Below are 17,420 nucleotides of genomic sequence, written 5' to 3'. Positions count from 1 at the left end.
CGTGTATGTGTTTGTTTATTGTAATAATCTTGGATAAATAATATGACACAGTGATTTAGTTCCCAAAGTTTTTTTGTTTTTTTTTTTTACCTTTTTTGGGGAGTGTAAGAATGCTTCCTGAAGTGCTCAAGATTTTATTCTGGCTTTGCAGATTAGGAGTTATTCCTGGCAATTCTCAGGGGACTACATGAAGTACCACCCACTATCACACCTTGGTTGACTACATGCGAAACAAGTACCTGCCCACTGGATGATCTCTCCAATCCCCAAATTTTATATTTTAATGATACATAACTACATTAATTTAACTATTTTTCATTTTAAAAAGTTTTAAATTATGTTATCTTTCTTAAGACATTATTTATTTAATAGTATATAATACATATAAGAAATAAAATATACATTAATTTAGACACTATGATATTGTAAAATCAAGAGAACCATGGGTTTTAGAGTCAAACTTTAGTTTGAACACTAGCTTTATCACTTTCTATAGGCTAGAGGTCCTTATGTAGGTAAACTTAATTTTCTGAGCTTAAGTGAATAAAGATATCATAAACTTTGTTTGGTAGTTGGAATGGTGGTAACTAGGAAGCTAAACCACCAAAATACCATACTACTATAAGCCAATGTTACCTAATTACAAAACAATAAAAATTGTTGTAAGAATGAAGTGATAAGACTAATGTTCTGTGTACAGAGTACCAATAATGCCTTAATGTAACATATTATGAATCATAGATAGCTGTGTTACTTGATATACACACACATACACACACACACACACACTCACACATGATTTAATTCTAATAATATACTAATGGAGTCAGAATTACTTTCACCCATTTTAGAGCTGTGTCAAATAAAAGATGGAGATGTTAAATAATGAGCCCAAAGCTATTATGTGGCAAAGGTAAAATTTTAGTTGATTCCATCATTTTGACTAATATATTTTTGTATAAACTATCTAAAATCTAGAGACTTAAAATAACCATCATTTTATTTTTTCCATGATATTTGTGGATGGAACAAACTAGTCAAAATACTCTATTTCTTAAGATGTCAACTCCAACTGTGTTATCGTGCAGACATAGGGGATAAGGGTGGCAACTATTGATGGCTCACCAAAGACTAGATTCACTGCTATTTGCTGGGAACTCAAATGGTGAAGTTGACTGCAGTCTCCAGTCTCTTCATTTTTATAGTATTGCATCTGTCCTTACCATAGGGCCTGGTATTGATTAGTGTGCAGTTTTGTTGAAGTCAGAAGTATTGGGGGTTAGAGAGACATTAGAGAGGGCAGGACACTTGCCTTGCATATAGTCAACTCAGGTTTGAACCCTAGCATACCATATGGTCTTTCAAGACTGCCAAATTGATCTCTAAACTCAGAGTCTGAGTGAGCTTGAGAACTTCCAAGTTTGTCCCAAAACAAATACAAATCTCATAAAGTCAGAATTGTTGTAAGAGGACAAGTTCTAAAGTATAACAAGTTTTTTTTTTTCAAATTTCATCACATTTTCTCATTTTCTATTTTCATAAACTAGTCACACAGACAAGTTTCAAGTCAATATGGGAGAGAACACAGGAAAGGAACATAAGAAGATTCTACCAAACCCACTAAAGTAACAATACTTTATAAAAGCTGCCAAGGAAAGTTTATTCTGAAGTTTATTCTGAAGAAACTTGATTCTGAAGTGACAAAATAATGTTGATAACCTATTCTTATTTGACAGCATACTGGTCTATGTCTTGTGATAAGAACTTGGCTTTTTCAGACAGTCAATAGATATACCTTCTAAATTAGTTTTTAGTTTTCCTGCTTCCAAATATAACAATAATTTAAATGGTTTTAAAATAAATTGCATGAAAAAAATTCCTCTCAACCATTGATTTTTATGAGTTTTTAAATGTATTCTGTACTTGAATTTTATTATAATGTGTTTGTTAAGGACAAATATTTTGTGTTTTATTATCTACTAAATATATTTAAGCTAGTAAAATTAAAGTGAATATATAGCAATAAATTTGTCAGAATACATGATTCATTTTAGATTTTTTTTTGCATTGCCACCAATAATATTCAAGGCTTTACTTCTGGTTCTTTCTACAGGGGTCATTTCAGGAGATGCTCGGAAGATCATATGAAGTGGTGGGTTCATTACATGTAAAGCAAGCACCTTCACTATCTCTCTGGTCCCCAATTTCAGATGTTTAAAATACTTCAAATATTAAGAAACTTATTTTCCTTTTCCTACTTACACTATAAGAGAAGACTTTTTATGTCAGAATCGCAACTTCTTATTTTATATAATTAAAACCATTGGTTGTAGAAGATTCCACAAAATCTCATGTTGAACTTAATCAGAAAATTTTACTTTTCACTATTTAGAAAAGATATTTGTCCTAATATGTTCACTGCTGCACTATTCACAATAACCCAAATTTTGAAAACATCCCAAATGTCCAAGAACAGATGATTAGATAAACATATATATATGTATATATATATATATATATATATATATATATATATATACATACATATGTACATGATGGAGTAGAAATGGGATATATAAAAAAGGTGAAATTTGCTGCTACATGAATGAATCTGGAGAATATTATATATAGAGTATTGTTAGAAAAAGAGAGACAGACACTATAGTACCGTATTTGTTGGCGTATAAAACGACTGGGCGTATAAGACGACCCCCTAATTTTGCAGTTAAAACATAGTTAGGCCTATATTCACTGTATCAGACAGAGCGTTCCTGTGCTGCATGTGCTGCATGTGCTACATGTGTTCCTATGCTCATGTACCACAGTGAGCCAATCACAACAAGCAAAGGTTCAAAGGTTATACTGTCATAGACTTCCTCTCTGACTCTGGCCAATCTGAGCTGGCTTTTGACAGTGTAGATTCGGGTCCAGAACATTGTCTAATATGCATGCATAAGAAGCCTGCTTGGATTGGCTGAGTTAGAGAGGCGGTCCGAGAAGCCTTGCAGTGATTGGTGCTGGATCGAGTTGGAAAATTCGTTTTGTGGCAATATTCAGACAATTTTCGTTTAGCTGCATATTGAAACATTTTTTTGGATATACTGGGTGTATAAGGTGACCCCGATTTTTCGTTGACTTTTTTGGTTCAAAAGTCGTCTTATACTCCGGAAAATACGGTATCTGTAATATGCAAGCTAGAAAGAAATATATTTGAAAACTGCTCTTTAGTAGAACCTTATTACAGGAAAGGAGGGGAATTGGACCAGTAAGTAGAATACTGCAACAAAAGTGAAGGAAAGTGGTCATTCTGAAGGGATGCTAAAAGGTGGTAAAGTGTTACACATGAATTCCTACTGGGAACAGTATTATAAACATTAGGGCTTAAAATTAAAAAAAAATATTATGCCGTTATAGAGACAGTCTGGTAGGTGGGAGGGAAGCTGGGTTCACTGGTGAGGAAAGTGTGGATACTGAAGGTATTGTTGGAACTTTGTATGCCTGAGACTGAAACATGAATAACTCTGTAAATCATGGAGACGCGATAAACACACACACACACACACACACACACACACACACACACACACACACACACACACAGTTTCATTTCAGATAATAAAGCATTGTATATCATTTATATCCAAACTGAATAAGTCATAAAATTTAATATTTTTCTTTGTCTCAATATTGATATTAATAACACTAGATTGAAATTAGAAAAAATAAGCCTAACTCATTCATTACCTCAAGTTAATTTAGTAAACAGCTTATAGATAATAAATGTAGATGGGAATCATTGCAAACTCTAATAGCGCCTGATATTAAGCCCTCTAATGGTGATTTTTGAGCAAATTGCTCTTTTAATGTTAGCAGTATTGTTCTTAAGCTTTTATTTTTAAACAAAACCTTAACTGAAATGATATATAAAAGATGCAATGGTGAAAATTACTTACTTTTTGTGACAACACCTTCTAGGCGAATAATATTTGGGTGGTCAAACTGACCCATGATACTAGCTTCTCTTAGAAAATCCTTCCTTTGCCGATCAATATGGCCACCTTTTAAAGTTTTTATGGCAACCGGAATCTCTCTTTTTCCTGGTGTCTTCAAGCGCCCACTACAGACTTCTCCAAATTCACCTAAAATAGAACAAAAAACAGTTTCTAGTTTTTAAAAAGAATACAAATCCTACAAGAATGAAATAGTCAGCTAGTACCATCCTTTAATTATTTTAATTCTCCCAAAAGTATCATTATCATATAAAAAGTTCTTCCTTAAAAATTAAATTTGTAATGGCACATTGCTCAGTCAGGATCATTTATAATGAATAATAATGCATTTTCCTGTTCCTATGCACAGGAACTATCACAGATAATTATACCTGTTGCATTGAGAAATTATGAGTAGCAGAATAGGTGATGCTAATGCAATTCTATAGAGAATCACAACATAACATTTCCTCTTCCGGGTTTTTAATAATGATCTATGGGCTAACTGTCTACTTAATTCAGGGAATTCATCAGGCATGTGCAGCTGATTTGTTCCCTAAAGCCATATAACTGAACTCCACTGCCATTAGAAATCGATGCTTGGGTCAATTGGTATAACTGACATAAACTTATTGAAAAAAACCACACTGAACTCAATTATAAGCTGTGATCATGCAGACTAAATTACAAATGATATGACTAGAATACAAATATCCTATGATTAAGCAATGGCTCCACTAGAAAGATTTAATAAAAGTCAAATATTTACCATGAAGTTTACTACACATATTTACAATACCATATTGAGACAAGTTTAAAAGAAGTATAAGATTTGTTCTTAATGATGTATTGTCAAATAAAAATTTTTGATAAATATAGATTAAAGTTGTTAATTCCTGAATAGATTACATTAGATAAGGAAGACTAACTGAAGAAGGTAGAGCTTTTATTTAACTTTTATTAATGTGAAGCTTATGGGTGATTTACAATGACATGGGCATTTCAGAAGGAGTTCATGGATGGAATGAGGGGAAGTTAAGACACAAAATCAAAGATCATAAATAGTAAAGAATGCTGTGGACATAGGGAAGTAAGGGTATAATACTGATTAGAAGGTTGAAGGCCTGGCCCGGAGAGATAGCACAGCGGCGTTTGCCTTGCAAGCAGCCGATCCAGAACCAAAGGTGGTTGGTTCGAATCCTGGTGTCCCATATGGTCCCCCGTGCCTGCCAGGAGCTATTTCTGAGCAGACAGCCAGGAGTAACCCCTGAGCACTGCCGAGTGTGACCCCCCCCAAAAAAAAACCAAAAAAAAAAAAAAAAAAGAAGGTTGAAGGCCTTTTGGTGCAATTCAAATAAATTCATAATAGTTGAAATTCTAGATAATTTTTCTAGAGCAAGTTACTTGTATGTACTTAAGAGTATGATACTTAATCTGCATTTTATTCATATATACAGTTAAAACAATAATAAAATATTTTAAAATATGATAATTCTTTTCTATGAATATGCTGAATCTTACCATCACAGAAAAGAATGTTTTATTTAGAACCATGCTTTTTATGTTCTGAAGATTTTCTCTTGGGGCCAGAAATGAAACTTTAGTGGAAGAACCATATATCTTGTTTTCCTGAGGCATGAGTTTGATATCATGTACCACATGACCTAAGAAATTCTGAAAATGGTTTAGGGTTCCCAGCACTACTGAATATGACTCCATACAAAACTAAAAATAAATCTTAGAGAGACAGAAAAGAAAAGACTGAGAGAGAGAGAGAGAGAGAGAGAGAGAGAGAGCGAAACAAAGACAAAGACAGAGACAAAGAGAGAGAGACAGAAAGAGAGAGACAGAGACAGAGACAGACAAAGGACAAGGGTTTAGGGGGCGGAAACTGAAGACATTGATGGCTGGAAATGCACTCTGGAGAAGATGTTGGACATTGTATGACTGACATTCAATCATGAATAACTTTGTAACTGTGTATCTTATGATGATTCTATGAAAGAATTTATTTTAATAAGAAAAACACGTTTTCTCTTGGAAATGAAGAAATCAATAGTTTTCAAGATTTTTAAATTGAGCTATATATCTTTTATAAAGATATTTTTTAAAATGAAAGTCTTTTATATGAAACCTCTAAGATTTTTGAAATTCATTCCTGGAGCATTTTTATAATAACAATTTAGAATAAAACAACTATTTTTCTAATTCTAAAAACATTCCTTACTAATTATGCTGCTGTATATACAGCAGCCACATTTAAAAATCCCTCACCTGTTATAAGTTTATGGTTCCATTCAATTTTCTGCTAGCATTCATAGTCATCAAAATAAATTTTTATATAATGGCACAAATAGAGAACTCTGTTGGTATTTTAGCAAGACCGTCATTGTGGTAATTTTCTTTGGTATTCTGTTGTCTGAAATTCATGTTTCTTATTAACACCAGGCAGGTGTTTTCTTCATGTCAAACATTTCATGATCAAACTGTTATCACACTTATTTCACTGCAACTATTATGGTTCTCTCAATTAAAGATCTGAGACTCCTCTTGGCAAAGTCCAAAAATATTCCATCATAAAATGTATTAAAACTCTTATCATGTTAGGCATGAACATACTAGACAGATCAAGAGGAAGAAATAATTCAAATTAAGTGCTTACTTCCAGATATTGCCAAAGACTGTCTTGGTAGAGAGTGTAAGGACACTGTAAGTAGTACTAAAAATTAGGAATCATTGCCCAATAAGATCTTTGATAGTTTATAGGTACAAGTAATTTCATCATTAACTCATTGTCTTTAGGAAAATGATGCTATCTCCTCGTACTTTCTTCTCTCCTGCATATTGTCATCCAGCATGATTACAAAACTAACACATATTGCTTATAATAACCTTAAAACTATATATAATTTAATCTTGACACATCTCTGAGATGGGCTCAGCTATTTTTCTCACTTAAAAAACAGAAAACTAAGACACATGAGATAGCTAACTTTACTACAGTACCCTAATGAGAAATTAATAGAAAGCCCAGTCAAGCTTCAGAGTTTGTGCTTTTAGCCATTATTCTCTGATCTGAAATATAGCTCATCATTAATAGTATGCTAAATTCTCAATTGGTAATAATGATTTCTTCAAGCAAACTATTATATAGTGTTCAAACATGTCAACTGGATGTACACCAGTAGATGGGTAAAACCATCTATTAGGAATTCTTTACAATAAAATAGAGATGGAGAACCAACTCAAATGTGTTGTATATTAGATGGTCTGGAAAAATCACTAGAGTTTCAAGGGAGCAAAGAAAATTATAAATGAGATAATTGATCATCTGCCACTGACAGCCCATTCACTGACTAACAACCCCATCTATCTCTTGGTAGTGGTAAAATCTTTCTGGACAAGCAATTCTGTTGTGTAATATATAGAATCATATTAAAATAGCAATTAAGTATTGGATTTTCCACAGAAAGGCTTTAGAATTGAACTAAAACTGTGCAAGGATGGTGGATCAGGGAATGGCAATCAGTCCTGGTGGGTTGTCTTATGCTCCCATGGAAGCTTTCTGACTTTTGAACCCCATATTTTGAGGTTTTGTTACTTCCTTACATCCAAGTCTTTGAATGTAACTGAAGCAAAGTTCCACACTCCTGTATATTTCCTCTTTTCACATATACCTCACATATGTAATGTGATGTTTCTTTCTTTAAACTTGATCTTTTCCTTTCAAGGAAACGAATTCAGAGTTGTTCCCCTTTTACCTCTCCATGCTCTTCTATCTTTCTCTCTTTGGATGACTCTCTGATGAGCAGTCAAGGCCAGAATTTGAAAATAGGGAAATTTTCTTGAGTTACCTAAATGAATCCTCCCCACACAAGTTCTTTCAAATTACTAAGCAAGAACTGTTTTATAGTTAAAAGTGAGTCTAGTTCACAGAGCTACCCTATTTGGTTCTCCCAAAAATATTACACCAACCTCTGAAGTCATGGTAACTGAGGCAGAGCAAGATTACTGCATAATTTTGTTTAACATAGTCAAAAGCTAAAGTCATGGTATCAGGAAAACTTAAGATCATTTCCTCTTTTTAGATACTTCTGTTCTCATTTCCTATCTCCCAAGAAAATGAATCATTACAATAAGATGTGGGAAACGATAATTTCAAGGCTCAATAATATATACCAGGAGGAAAATTGGTGTGGAGAGGAAAGCAAGGACTGTCTATTTGCCCCACCAGATAAAGTTCTTTACTCAAATAAATTTCCCTATCAAAAGATCAGATCCAGCCTCTCCTTATCCCAGCTCAGTAGGTGTCAGATTCCTATCTACCTATGAAATCATTAAAGAAAAAAAAGCCGGTCACAGCCCTTTCACGAACCGAACCTGGTGATACTTGTCCTTATTCTACAAAGCTTTCCTTTCACAGCCTCTAGTTGTTCGCATGGCTCCCAGGTGTAACTCTCAAGAGGGGTCCTCAAGCATTTTAAACAAGGGGCCAGTTCATTGTCCCTCAGATTGCTGGAGGCTAGACTATAGTTTAAATAAACGCTATGAACAAATTCCTATGCACGATACACATATCTTCTTTTAAATTAAAAAACAAAAACAAAAAAACAACCAGAACAAATACAATATTTAAAAAGAAGAACAAGTGAAGTTAAATCAACAAATTTGCTAGTATTTCAATGAGAACAATTATGGGCCTGATTTTGGCAGGCTTTAGTTTAAGGACACTCTACCGAGACAGAGAGAAGGAGTCAAGAGACAGAAAGAAGGAGGGGAGTCACAAAGTATGGGACACATCCCACACATGCGTACTGTGGGCACACATTCTACACAAGTGCATTGCGAGCACATATTCCACATATGTCTGCTGTGGGTCCAGGATGAGTTGACTGCGAAGTAGGATAGGCAGTGGCAACAGAAACACCTCATGGGCCAGATAAATGTTCTTAGCATGCCACATATGGCCCATGGGCCATTGTTTGAGTAGCCCTGATCGAGACACTTGTCTGTGTTAAATTAATATGTGTCAATCTATCTGTTCACATGGAATGTTATATGTTTGGACATAAAATGGCCCAAGAAACAATCTCTCCTTATTCAATAATATTGTGACTAGAAGAAAATATTTACAGTATAGCATTTAATTGATGTATTATTCACTATTGGTCAATTTTATATACTTCACCCTGATCTTCTATGTTTACTATAATTTAAGGCACAGACCTTGAATAATTATTTTCAATGTACTAAATAACATTCAGTCAATAAATACTCATTTACTATTTCTTACATAAAAAGTGAATAAATTGGGAGAGAAATAAACTCTGACCCAATGTTAAGCTATATTAGGGAAGAGGTAAAGAAATATTACAATTTGTTAGCTTCTATATTTTAATTTGCTTGTTGGTACTCAGAACAGAACAGAAAATCACAGAATGGTCTCTGCTCTCTGAGAATATCAAATCTAGAACAAATTCTTGCTTCCTTTTTCCTTTCCCAACTTACTCAAATTACACATTCTATAATAGTTTCTTCCAAAACTCCTCTTATTAACCCGCACTACCACTCCCAATGATGTGTACTTTCCTTTGCTGATCAAGCAATACACCAACTTTTGGTTTTGTTTGGTCACACACGTTGATGGTCATTGGCTACTTCTGGCTCTGTGCTCAGAGTTTGCTCTGGGAATTGCTCAGAAACCCATGTTATGCCATATCAGGGATTAAATCCAGGCTTCTTTATGCAATGCATTTGCTCAATCTATTGAATTTTCAACTGTATTGTTTGTAAGGTTCCTAGCTTAAATCTATTAGCATAACATATTTACAGTACAGCATGTAATTGATGTACTTATTCACTATTGGTCCCTTTCATATACTTCACCCTGATCTTCTTATGTTAACTATAATTTAAGGCATAGACCTTGAATAATTATTTTCTAAGTGTTTTATAATATTCAATCAAAAATCTCCCTTTACTATTTCTTACATACAAAAGTGAATAAATTGGGGGAGAAATAAACTCTGATCCAATATTAAGCTATATTAGGGTAGAGGTAAAGAAATATTACATTTTGTTAGCTTCTATATTTTAATTTGTTTGTTGGTACTCAGGGATTGCTTCTGGATCTGCTCTCAGGGATAACTTTGGGCAGTTCTTGGGGCAACATATGCTGTGCCAGGCATGGAACCCAGCTTAGCTGGCCAACTGCAAGGCAAACACTCCACGTAATGTACTATCTCTTTCACCTGTGGTAAATTTGTGTGTGCAGGAAGCATAGTTTCTTTTGCTCTTAATATTTACTATTAAGAGACACTTTAATACACTTTGTAGTACTTTTTCATAATTAAATGTATCCAATTCACTTTTTATTCCTTGATTTATATATATATATATATAGTTGTGTATAGATACAACATAAAATATAGATGATATTGATTTTAAATGTGAACTATATGACTATATGACTATGGTGTCCATTTTATGGAATAGGGTCTCCCAAATCATATTTCAGAAGCTTGAGGATTTGCTACTAGTGACATTGGACAAGTGGTCAGTGGGCCACAATACTGTATGGCCCAATAGTTCAGTGATTGAATTCAGAGACATTAGGGCTACACCTGGCATTTTAAAAGTGGCTATACAATATCAGAGATTAAACTCATGGTCTTACATATGTCACAACATGTGTTCCATATTTTCCTTTTACTTGGCTTCCAGGAGAAATGTTTTTAATTGTCATATGAAGATAAAGTTGAATAAGAGTCACAAAAGAAATACTTAAAAAATTTAATTCAATTCTAGAGGAATATGTCTCTTTTTGTCTTAAGTAAATTCCGTCATTATTAATGTTATCAGGAGGGTCATCTACCCAATTTATTCACTGCCATTCAAGGATGAAATATCCTTGTGACTAATTCTGTCTGATTTCTTTCTGATACCTAGCACAACTTTTACATATCAAAAGAACATTCTTCTTCAGAAAATCTAAAAATCAATAAAATTGATGTTTTTGGTTACTGGCTCAAAAAACTTTCTAGAAAAATTCGAAATTATTATCATATTTAATAACCCTGGTCAGGTGAAGAGTTGGGGAAATTGAAGCAAAGCATTCGCTGGATGTAGGGTTAAGTTTTGGTTATTCCACAGTTCTCAAAAGGGAAAGGGAAGCCCCATGTCCTCTATTCAGGAAGGATAGGAGAAACTGTTCCAGTTATAAAAATCTGCAGTAAATAATCCACTCAGATTGAGGGTAAAAAGAGGCAAGAAACTCAAACACAAGCAGTTTACTAGCAAGCCAGCTGCTCCAATCCTGAAGCTAGCAAACCTGCAGCAAAAGGCTCTCTCCTCTCAGCCCTGCCTAATACTTAGTGTGATCCAAACTGTGTCCCAGTCTCAAAAGGGGGAAGGGGACAAAGCAGGCAAGAGAACAGATACAAAAGAGAAATATTATAAAGACCTCTTTTTGCCTCATAGGAGAATGACAGTCTTAGAAATTAGAACTTCTGTTTTTAATGTCATGGTAGTTTTTTTTTGGGGGGGGGGGCACAACTGGTGGCTCTTAAAGCTCAGGAGATCATTTGGCATGTCATAATTGAACCTGGTGGGCTGTGTGCAAGGCAAACACCCTACCTGCCATGATATCATACCCTTCTCATGGTAAATTCTTGACCATTAGAGTAAGTTGTTTTATATTGCCAAGCTGTATTATCACATTGGGTGAATAAAAGATCTTTCACATGTTTACATCTTTAGAAATAAAAATTAATGTACACTAAAGCACTGCCCAGGTGTGATCTCAGGTGCCATGATGGTCTGAGCAGCAGCTTTGTATTCTCACATTAGAGTGTTGAATAGTGGCTGGCCAGGGGTATTCAGAAGAGGCCATCTGGAAGATAGCTAGAAAACCTACCACATACAAAAAATAATGAATGCATATATATGTATATATATGAAAATTTTTTTGATATTAAAAAAGCAGTGCACGATATAACTACCAAGTATTTAAAATTACAGTGATGTTAGTTTACACTAAGGCTCATTCATAACTGTGTTCTAAAAGTCTTTATGAGAAAACAGGATTTCTTTAAAAATTATTATTAGATGAGGTCTTTAACTTATTAAGCAAAGTGTAAGTTAATTTAGCTGAAGAGCTAGGAGCGGCTCAAGGTTAAATTATTCCCAAAACGGGAACTAATAGCTATAGCTCTGTATCAAACAGATTGACAGCATGGCCCAGGGTTGGACTGAATGCCTCCAAGAATGGAGTAACTGCTCTTATGGTAGAGGAGTTCATAAAACACACTCAAGTAGAGTTATGGGAATTCAGATGCCCATCAAGTTGAGAGCAGTCTGAAAATAGAAGGTCATCAATGACTGACAGGTGAAAAAGAAATTTATTAAAAATTCATTTAAAGTGATCACGGGGCCAGAGAGATAGCATGGAGGTAAGGCATTTGCCTTTCATGCCCAAGGTTGGTGGTTCGAATGCCGGCATCCCATATAGTCTCCCGAGCCTGCCAGGAGCAATTTCTGAGCCAGGAGTAAGCCCTGAGAGCTGGCAGGTATGAACAAAACCAAAAAAAAAAAGTGATCTCTATGCACAAATCACATATACACAGAGATGATGAAACAAGTATATTCTAGAAGGTCTGATTTAAAATATACCCAACTTGGATAATTCAGAACCAAGATATTTTACAAATGTAGTAGTGTAGTTCAGAAAGTGCTCAACAAACTGCATATGCTTTTGCGATCTAACCAGGATAATGAGAGCTAAAGCCTTGCTGGAAAGAAAGTCAGCTCAAAAAGCAAAATTAATTGCTCTTCCTGAGCCTGCCAATTGGTTGAAGGATTTAGAGTAAAGAGCTATACTGATTCTAAATTTGCTTTCTTCGTCTTATACTATAATGTAATAATATGGAGGGTCTGAGGACATCAAATAGATGTCCAATAAAGCATGGTGAAAAAAATTTAAATTATTAAAAAGTGTAGGCCCTCAAATAAATAGATGTTATGTATTTATATGTACCTAGCAGCAGCATCAAAAAGGAGATACTGAAATAATTATGGGAAGTAATCAAAAAGATGACATAGTTAGTAAGACTATCTGTAATTCTTGGTCAATTATGGTACTTTGATCCCATCAAGAGGATATTTCTATTGATGAAGAATATGTAGAAAAAGAGGTACAGTAGGCATTGCCACTAAGATTTTCAAAAACAAATTTATGATAGCTTATTAAATAAAAGAAACTACATATTCCTGATCCAATGTAGAGGAAAATAAAGGATTACATGAAGCTTCCATTTAGGAAGTAATTATTTAACATTAGTAAAAACCATCTTTCCAGGACAGGAAGAGAAGTAACTGAGAGCTGTGCTTTGTGAGGTGTTAATAAACCAATTGAAAATCAAGTTTAAAAAATCCCTATTTAGCATTGAGGAACCTACACAATGGAAAACTGGCAATTTGACTGCATGATATAAATATTTATTCATTCTTACTGACGCTTTATTGGATGAGTAGAAGTGCATCCCAATCATACTGAAGAAAAAACAGAGAAGTGTTTAAAGTGTTACTTAAGGAAATAATTTATAGATTTGGCCTTCCAGGATTATTAGAGTGACAATTATACGTTTTCCACTTCTAAAAATGCGCAGTATTTATCAAGTCCCATCCTGTTTGCCGCCTGCCCTCCCACATCTTCCCCCAGGCTGCCTCTATGGCAGATATTTTTCTTTTCTTTCTCTGTCTCTGTTTGTCTGCCTCTTTCTCACTCTCTTTATCTTCCTTTATTTCCTTGTAGGCACTGTGATTTTCAATATTGTTATTGTTATCATGCATGTCACTTTACCTCCTTTCAGCACCCAAGTTTTATCCAGAGTGAGCATCTCCAGCTATCACTAATGACAGACTTACTGGACTCAGAGTGTCTAAAATAGCTAAATATGGTATTAATTTAGAACAGGCATATTAGGTACTGTAAGAACAACAATACAAAATGCACAAGTAGCAATAACAGCTAAATAACTCTTAAAATACTGATTTAATGACTTCATTGTGAGATATCAGAATTTTAATAAATTTTCTTTTAGAGAAGTTTTTTGTTTTATAATTCCACTACCATTTAGTTGTAACAAATAGTATATAGTAAATATAGTAAATTATTTTGTGTCTGCCAAGGGGAAAGACTTGGAAGTGGATGGGAAGCTGGGGACAATGTTGGAGGGAATGTTACACTGGTAGTGGGATTGCTGTTGGAACATTGAAGTCCAGAAATAATTATACAGTGAACAACTTTGTAAACCAAAATGTTTAAATATTTAAAATAGTAATTTATATATAAATACAAATATTTATATATACATATATGGTATTGAAAAAGATACATGGTTTTGAAAAAATTAACTATTTCTAGAGGAATAAGGAAATTTTGTTCTATCTCATATAAAATAAAAATTACTACCAATAAAAATTCAGCCTGGTAGTTGGATCTTATTAAATACCTAAAAACCTGGAAACCTCTCTTGATCAATTACTGTTTAAATAAAAGGGACCATATCAAATAATCTTAAACACTTCACTGCTGTAAAACTTAATGCAGGAAAAGCAGAGAGAGAATAAAGCAGGTAGGGCATTGCCTTGCATGTGGCTAAACCAGGTTTAATCATAAGACCCTAAATCAAGAAACTTATTTCGGTTCCCTGAGCACTGCTAGGAATGATTCCTGAATGTAGAACCAAGAATTGTACTGGTGAGGGGGGTGGTGTTCTTTTTTTATGACTGAAATAAACTACAAACATGTTTGTTACCATGGTGCTTACATAAAGATATTATTAAAAAATAAAAATAATAAAGTGAATAAAAGTAGGAAGATATAGATGGTCATTCTAGAAGATAGGAAGAGAAAGAGTAAGCACTGAACACTGCCAGGTGTGGCCCCAAGAAAACACACACACACACACACACACACACACACAAATTAATAGAATTTCTAGTTAGCTTGATTTCTGCTGGATAAAATCAGCTCCATTTGCATCATCCAGTCATCAGACTTAGACAGTCAATCAGTTGCTGTTAACCCCTGGAGGACTTGAAATACAACTTTAAGAAAATTTAATACTAAAAGCTAAAATATATCTGTTAATTTGAATATGTTTTACAGGTGGTCAGTAGAAACAAAAAATAAAAATTATTTACAGAAGACAACAGAATACAAAATAAAAGAACAAAAACTCTTCTATGAGTGCAAGAGAGGTGACTGAAGGTCTCTGCATTAGTCCATGGCATTCAAAAATAGGACTGCTCAAAGTAGTTGGCAAAGGAAAACTGAGACTTCCTTTATCACTATGACTCCTACTTGTTTTATTAAACACTGTCCTTTTTTGGATAGGGAAAGCTTTACATAACCACCATATCCCCTCCTTTTTTAATTGTAGTCTAATCTACCTGATTTCTTTTTCAGACTGAGAACTCTGAAACCCAATAAACCATTACCTGGACATCAATAATACTATTGCAGGAAGATATGTAGAGAGTCCCTGCTAAAGTATTCTGAAAAATAATAAAATTTAAGAAGAGATGGCTCAGCCTTAAAATAGTCCTAAGGCATAAAGAACATAGCTCATAGACAAACAAATCCTATACTCTCCAACTCTTTCGAGTTGGATAAACTGAGGCACTGCTCAGATGCAGATCTTCAAGGCCTCACTCAGTCAAGGGTGTGCCCCTCAGGATGGAGAAGCTACAAAAAAATCCTTGAGATAAGGAAAAGACCATATAGTGCAATGAAGTTAATGAAAAGGCAACAAATCTGCAACATGTGTTGAGGGTAGGACAGACTTTCCTTATTTGCAAAGAATAATCTTCCCGCCAGCCTGAGTTTAGGGTTCATCTCCCACATAAATGTAGAACAAGTGAATTCCAGGCACAGATTCACAGCTGCTTCGCAGGCTGGGAGGACATGAACATGTGTATTGTGGATGCTCAAAGCAGATATTACAATGCCTGATCCAAGCCAGGCATCATCCCAAGTGCAGGTGGCTTAGCTGATTTATGTACAAAGATGGGAGCTCTCCCTTTTTTCCCACATTACCAAACCACCAGAAATGGTACTAAGTTAACAATATTTTAATCCCTTAAATATGCAGGATCTGCACACCTTTGTCAGCATGATTACTGAAGACATTCTTCACCGAGCACCCCTAAAGTATGCCCCTAATCTCTAGTGGAGATGGCCACAGCTAGCTAGATAGGGAGGCACTGGTATTAAGCTTTTAAAATACACAACTTAAAGAAATTGTCCATCACTTCAGTAACATGAAGGCATAAATATCACAGCCCTTCAAGATGCAAATCCTTGAGCTCCTTGGAGATGAGAAGCAGAAGCAACACCCAGAAGCAGAAACTGAAACTTTAGTGAGAGAAGGGTGGATCTCTTAGAAAAAAAGCTACCTGAGAATTTAAAATGAAAGGACTCAAGAGTCCAAGATTTCCTCTGTAAAAACACTCAGATGAGTTTTATTTATCTATTTATTTAGTTATTGGCTTTGCTCACTCAGAAGCTACTCCTGGCTTTGCACTCAGAAATCGTCCCTGGCAGACTAGTGGACCATATGGGATGCTGGGAATCGAACAAGGTCCCTCGCGGGTTGACTACATGCAAGGCAAATGCCATACTGTTGTGCTATCTCTCTGGCCCCTCAGATGAGTTTTTATGTATTCAGAGAACTCCAGACCAAGACATTCTCAGAAATTTTTATATATAACCTCCCAAAAGTCATTATTTATTTTTTCCTTCTGGAGAAACCAGAGCTTTCTCTATTTTGTTTTCTCTTTCTCTGCCTCCCCTAACATTTCTCTAAATTTCTTACAGCAAAAACTATTCTGCTTCATATCAAAGGGTAAGAATTTTTTTTGGTGAGCCAAATGCTACATTGTCGAAATTCCTCTGAAGTCCTTTTCCTTATTGTGTTAAATTTTTATTCTTTTTTTTATTTAAAGAGTTCTGAAACTCAATGTTATTCTCGAAGAATGATATTTTCCTCTTATCTCTGAAGTCACTGGAAATTCAATGTATTTCTCCTACCTATTGAATAATCTTACTTTAGTAATTTTGACTTTTAAATCAGACTCATTTTTCATCCTTCTAGAACATTTTGTTTTCATTTTTCATGAGAAGTTGCTTAATTTGAAATAGTATCAGAAACAGAAATGTATCTAGAATATCCAGGCACCACCTCTACCAAACGATTTACATAGAGCACCAGCTCTCTTTTCTCCAGAGATTTTCCAGAAAAAAAAAAAAAATCTCTATTTTCAAACTAGCTTTGCTTAATGTTCTATCAAAATCTATTCTCTATTCTGTCATCAATGGAATTATATGAGCAATTAAATCTAATTTTAAAAACCCCTAAGACCCAGAGG

The 17,420-nt window shown here is 34.5% G+C and overlaps 1 protein-coding gene across 1 annotated transcript in view; it reads right to left on the bottom strand.

Annotated features, from left to right (window-relative positions):
* Positions 1-17,420, bottom strand: part of EPHA6 (EPH receptor A6) — a 973,333-nt gene that overhangs the window by 259,160 nt on the left and 696,753 nt on the right. The window contains exon 11 of the mRNA XM_049785675.1: positions 3,954-4,139. Coding sequence (XP_049641632.1) covers positions 3,954-4,139 — 186 coding nt within the window. The remainder of the gene's footprint in view (positions 1-3,953; positions 4,140-17,420) is intronic.

This window comes from Suncus etruscus, chromosome 13 (genome assembly GCF_024139225.1).
Source record: "Suncus etruscus isolate mSunEtr1 chromosome 13, mSunEtr1.pri.cur, whole genome shotgun sequence".
Taxonomy (NCBI): Eukaryota; Metazoa; Chordata; class Mammalia; order Eulipotyphla; family Soricidae; genus Suncus; species Suncus etruscus.
The sequence above is the reverse complement of the archived record's forward strand: the minus strand, read 5'-3'. Positions and strand labels throughout refer to the sequence as shown.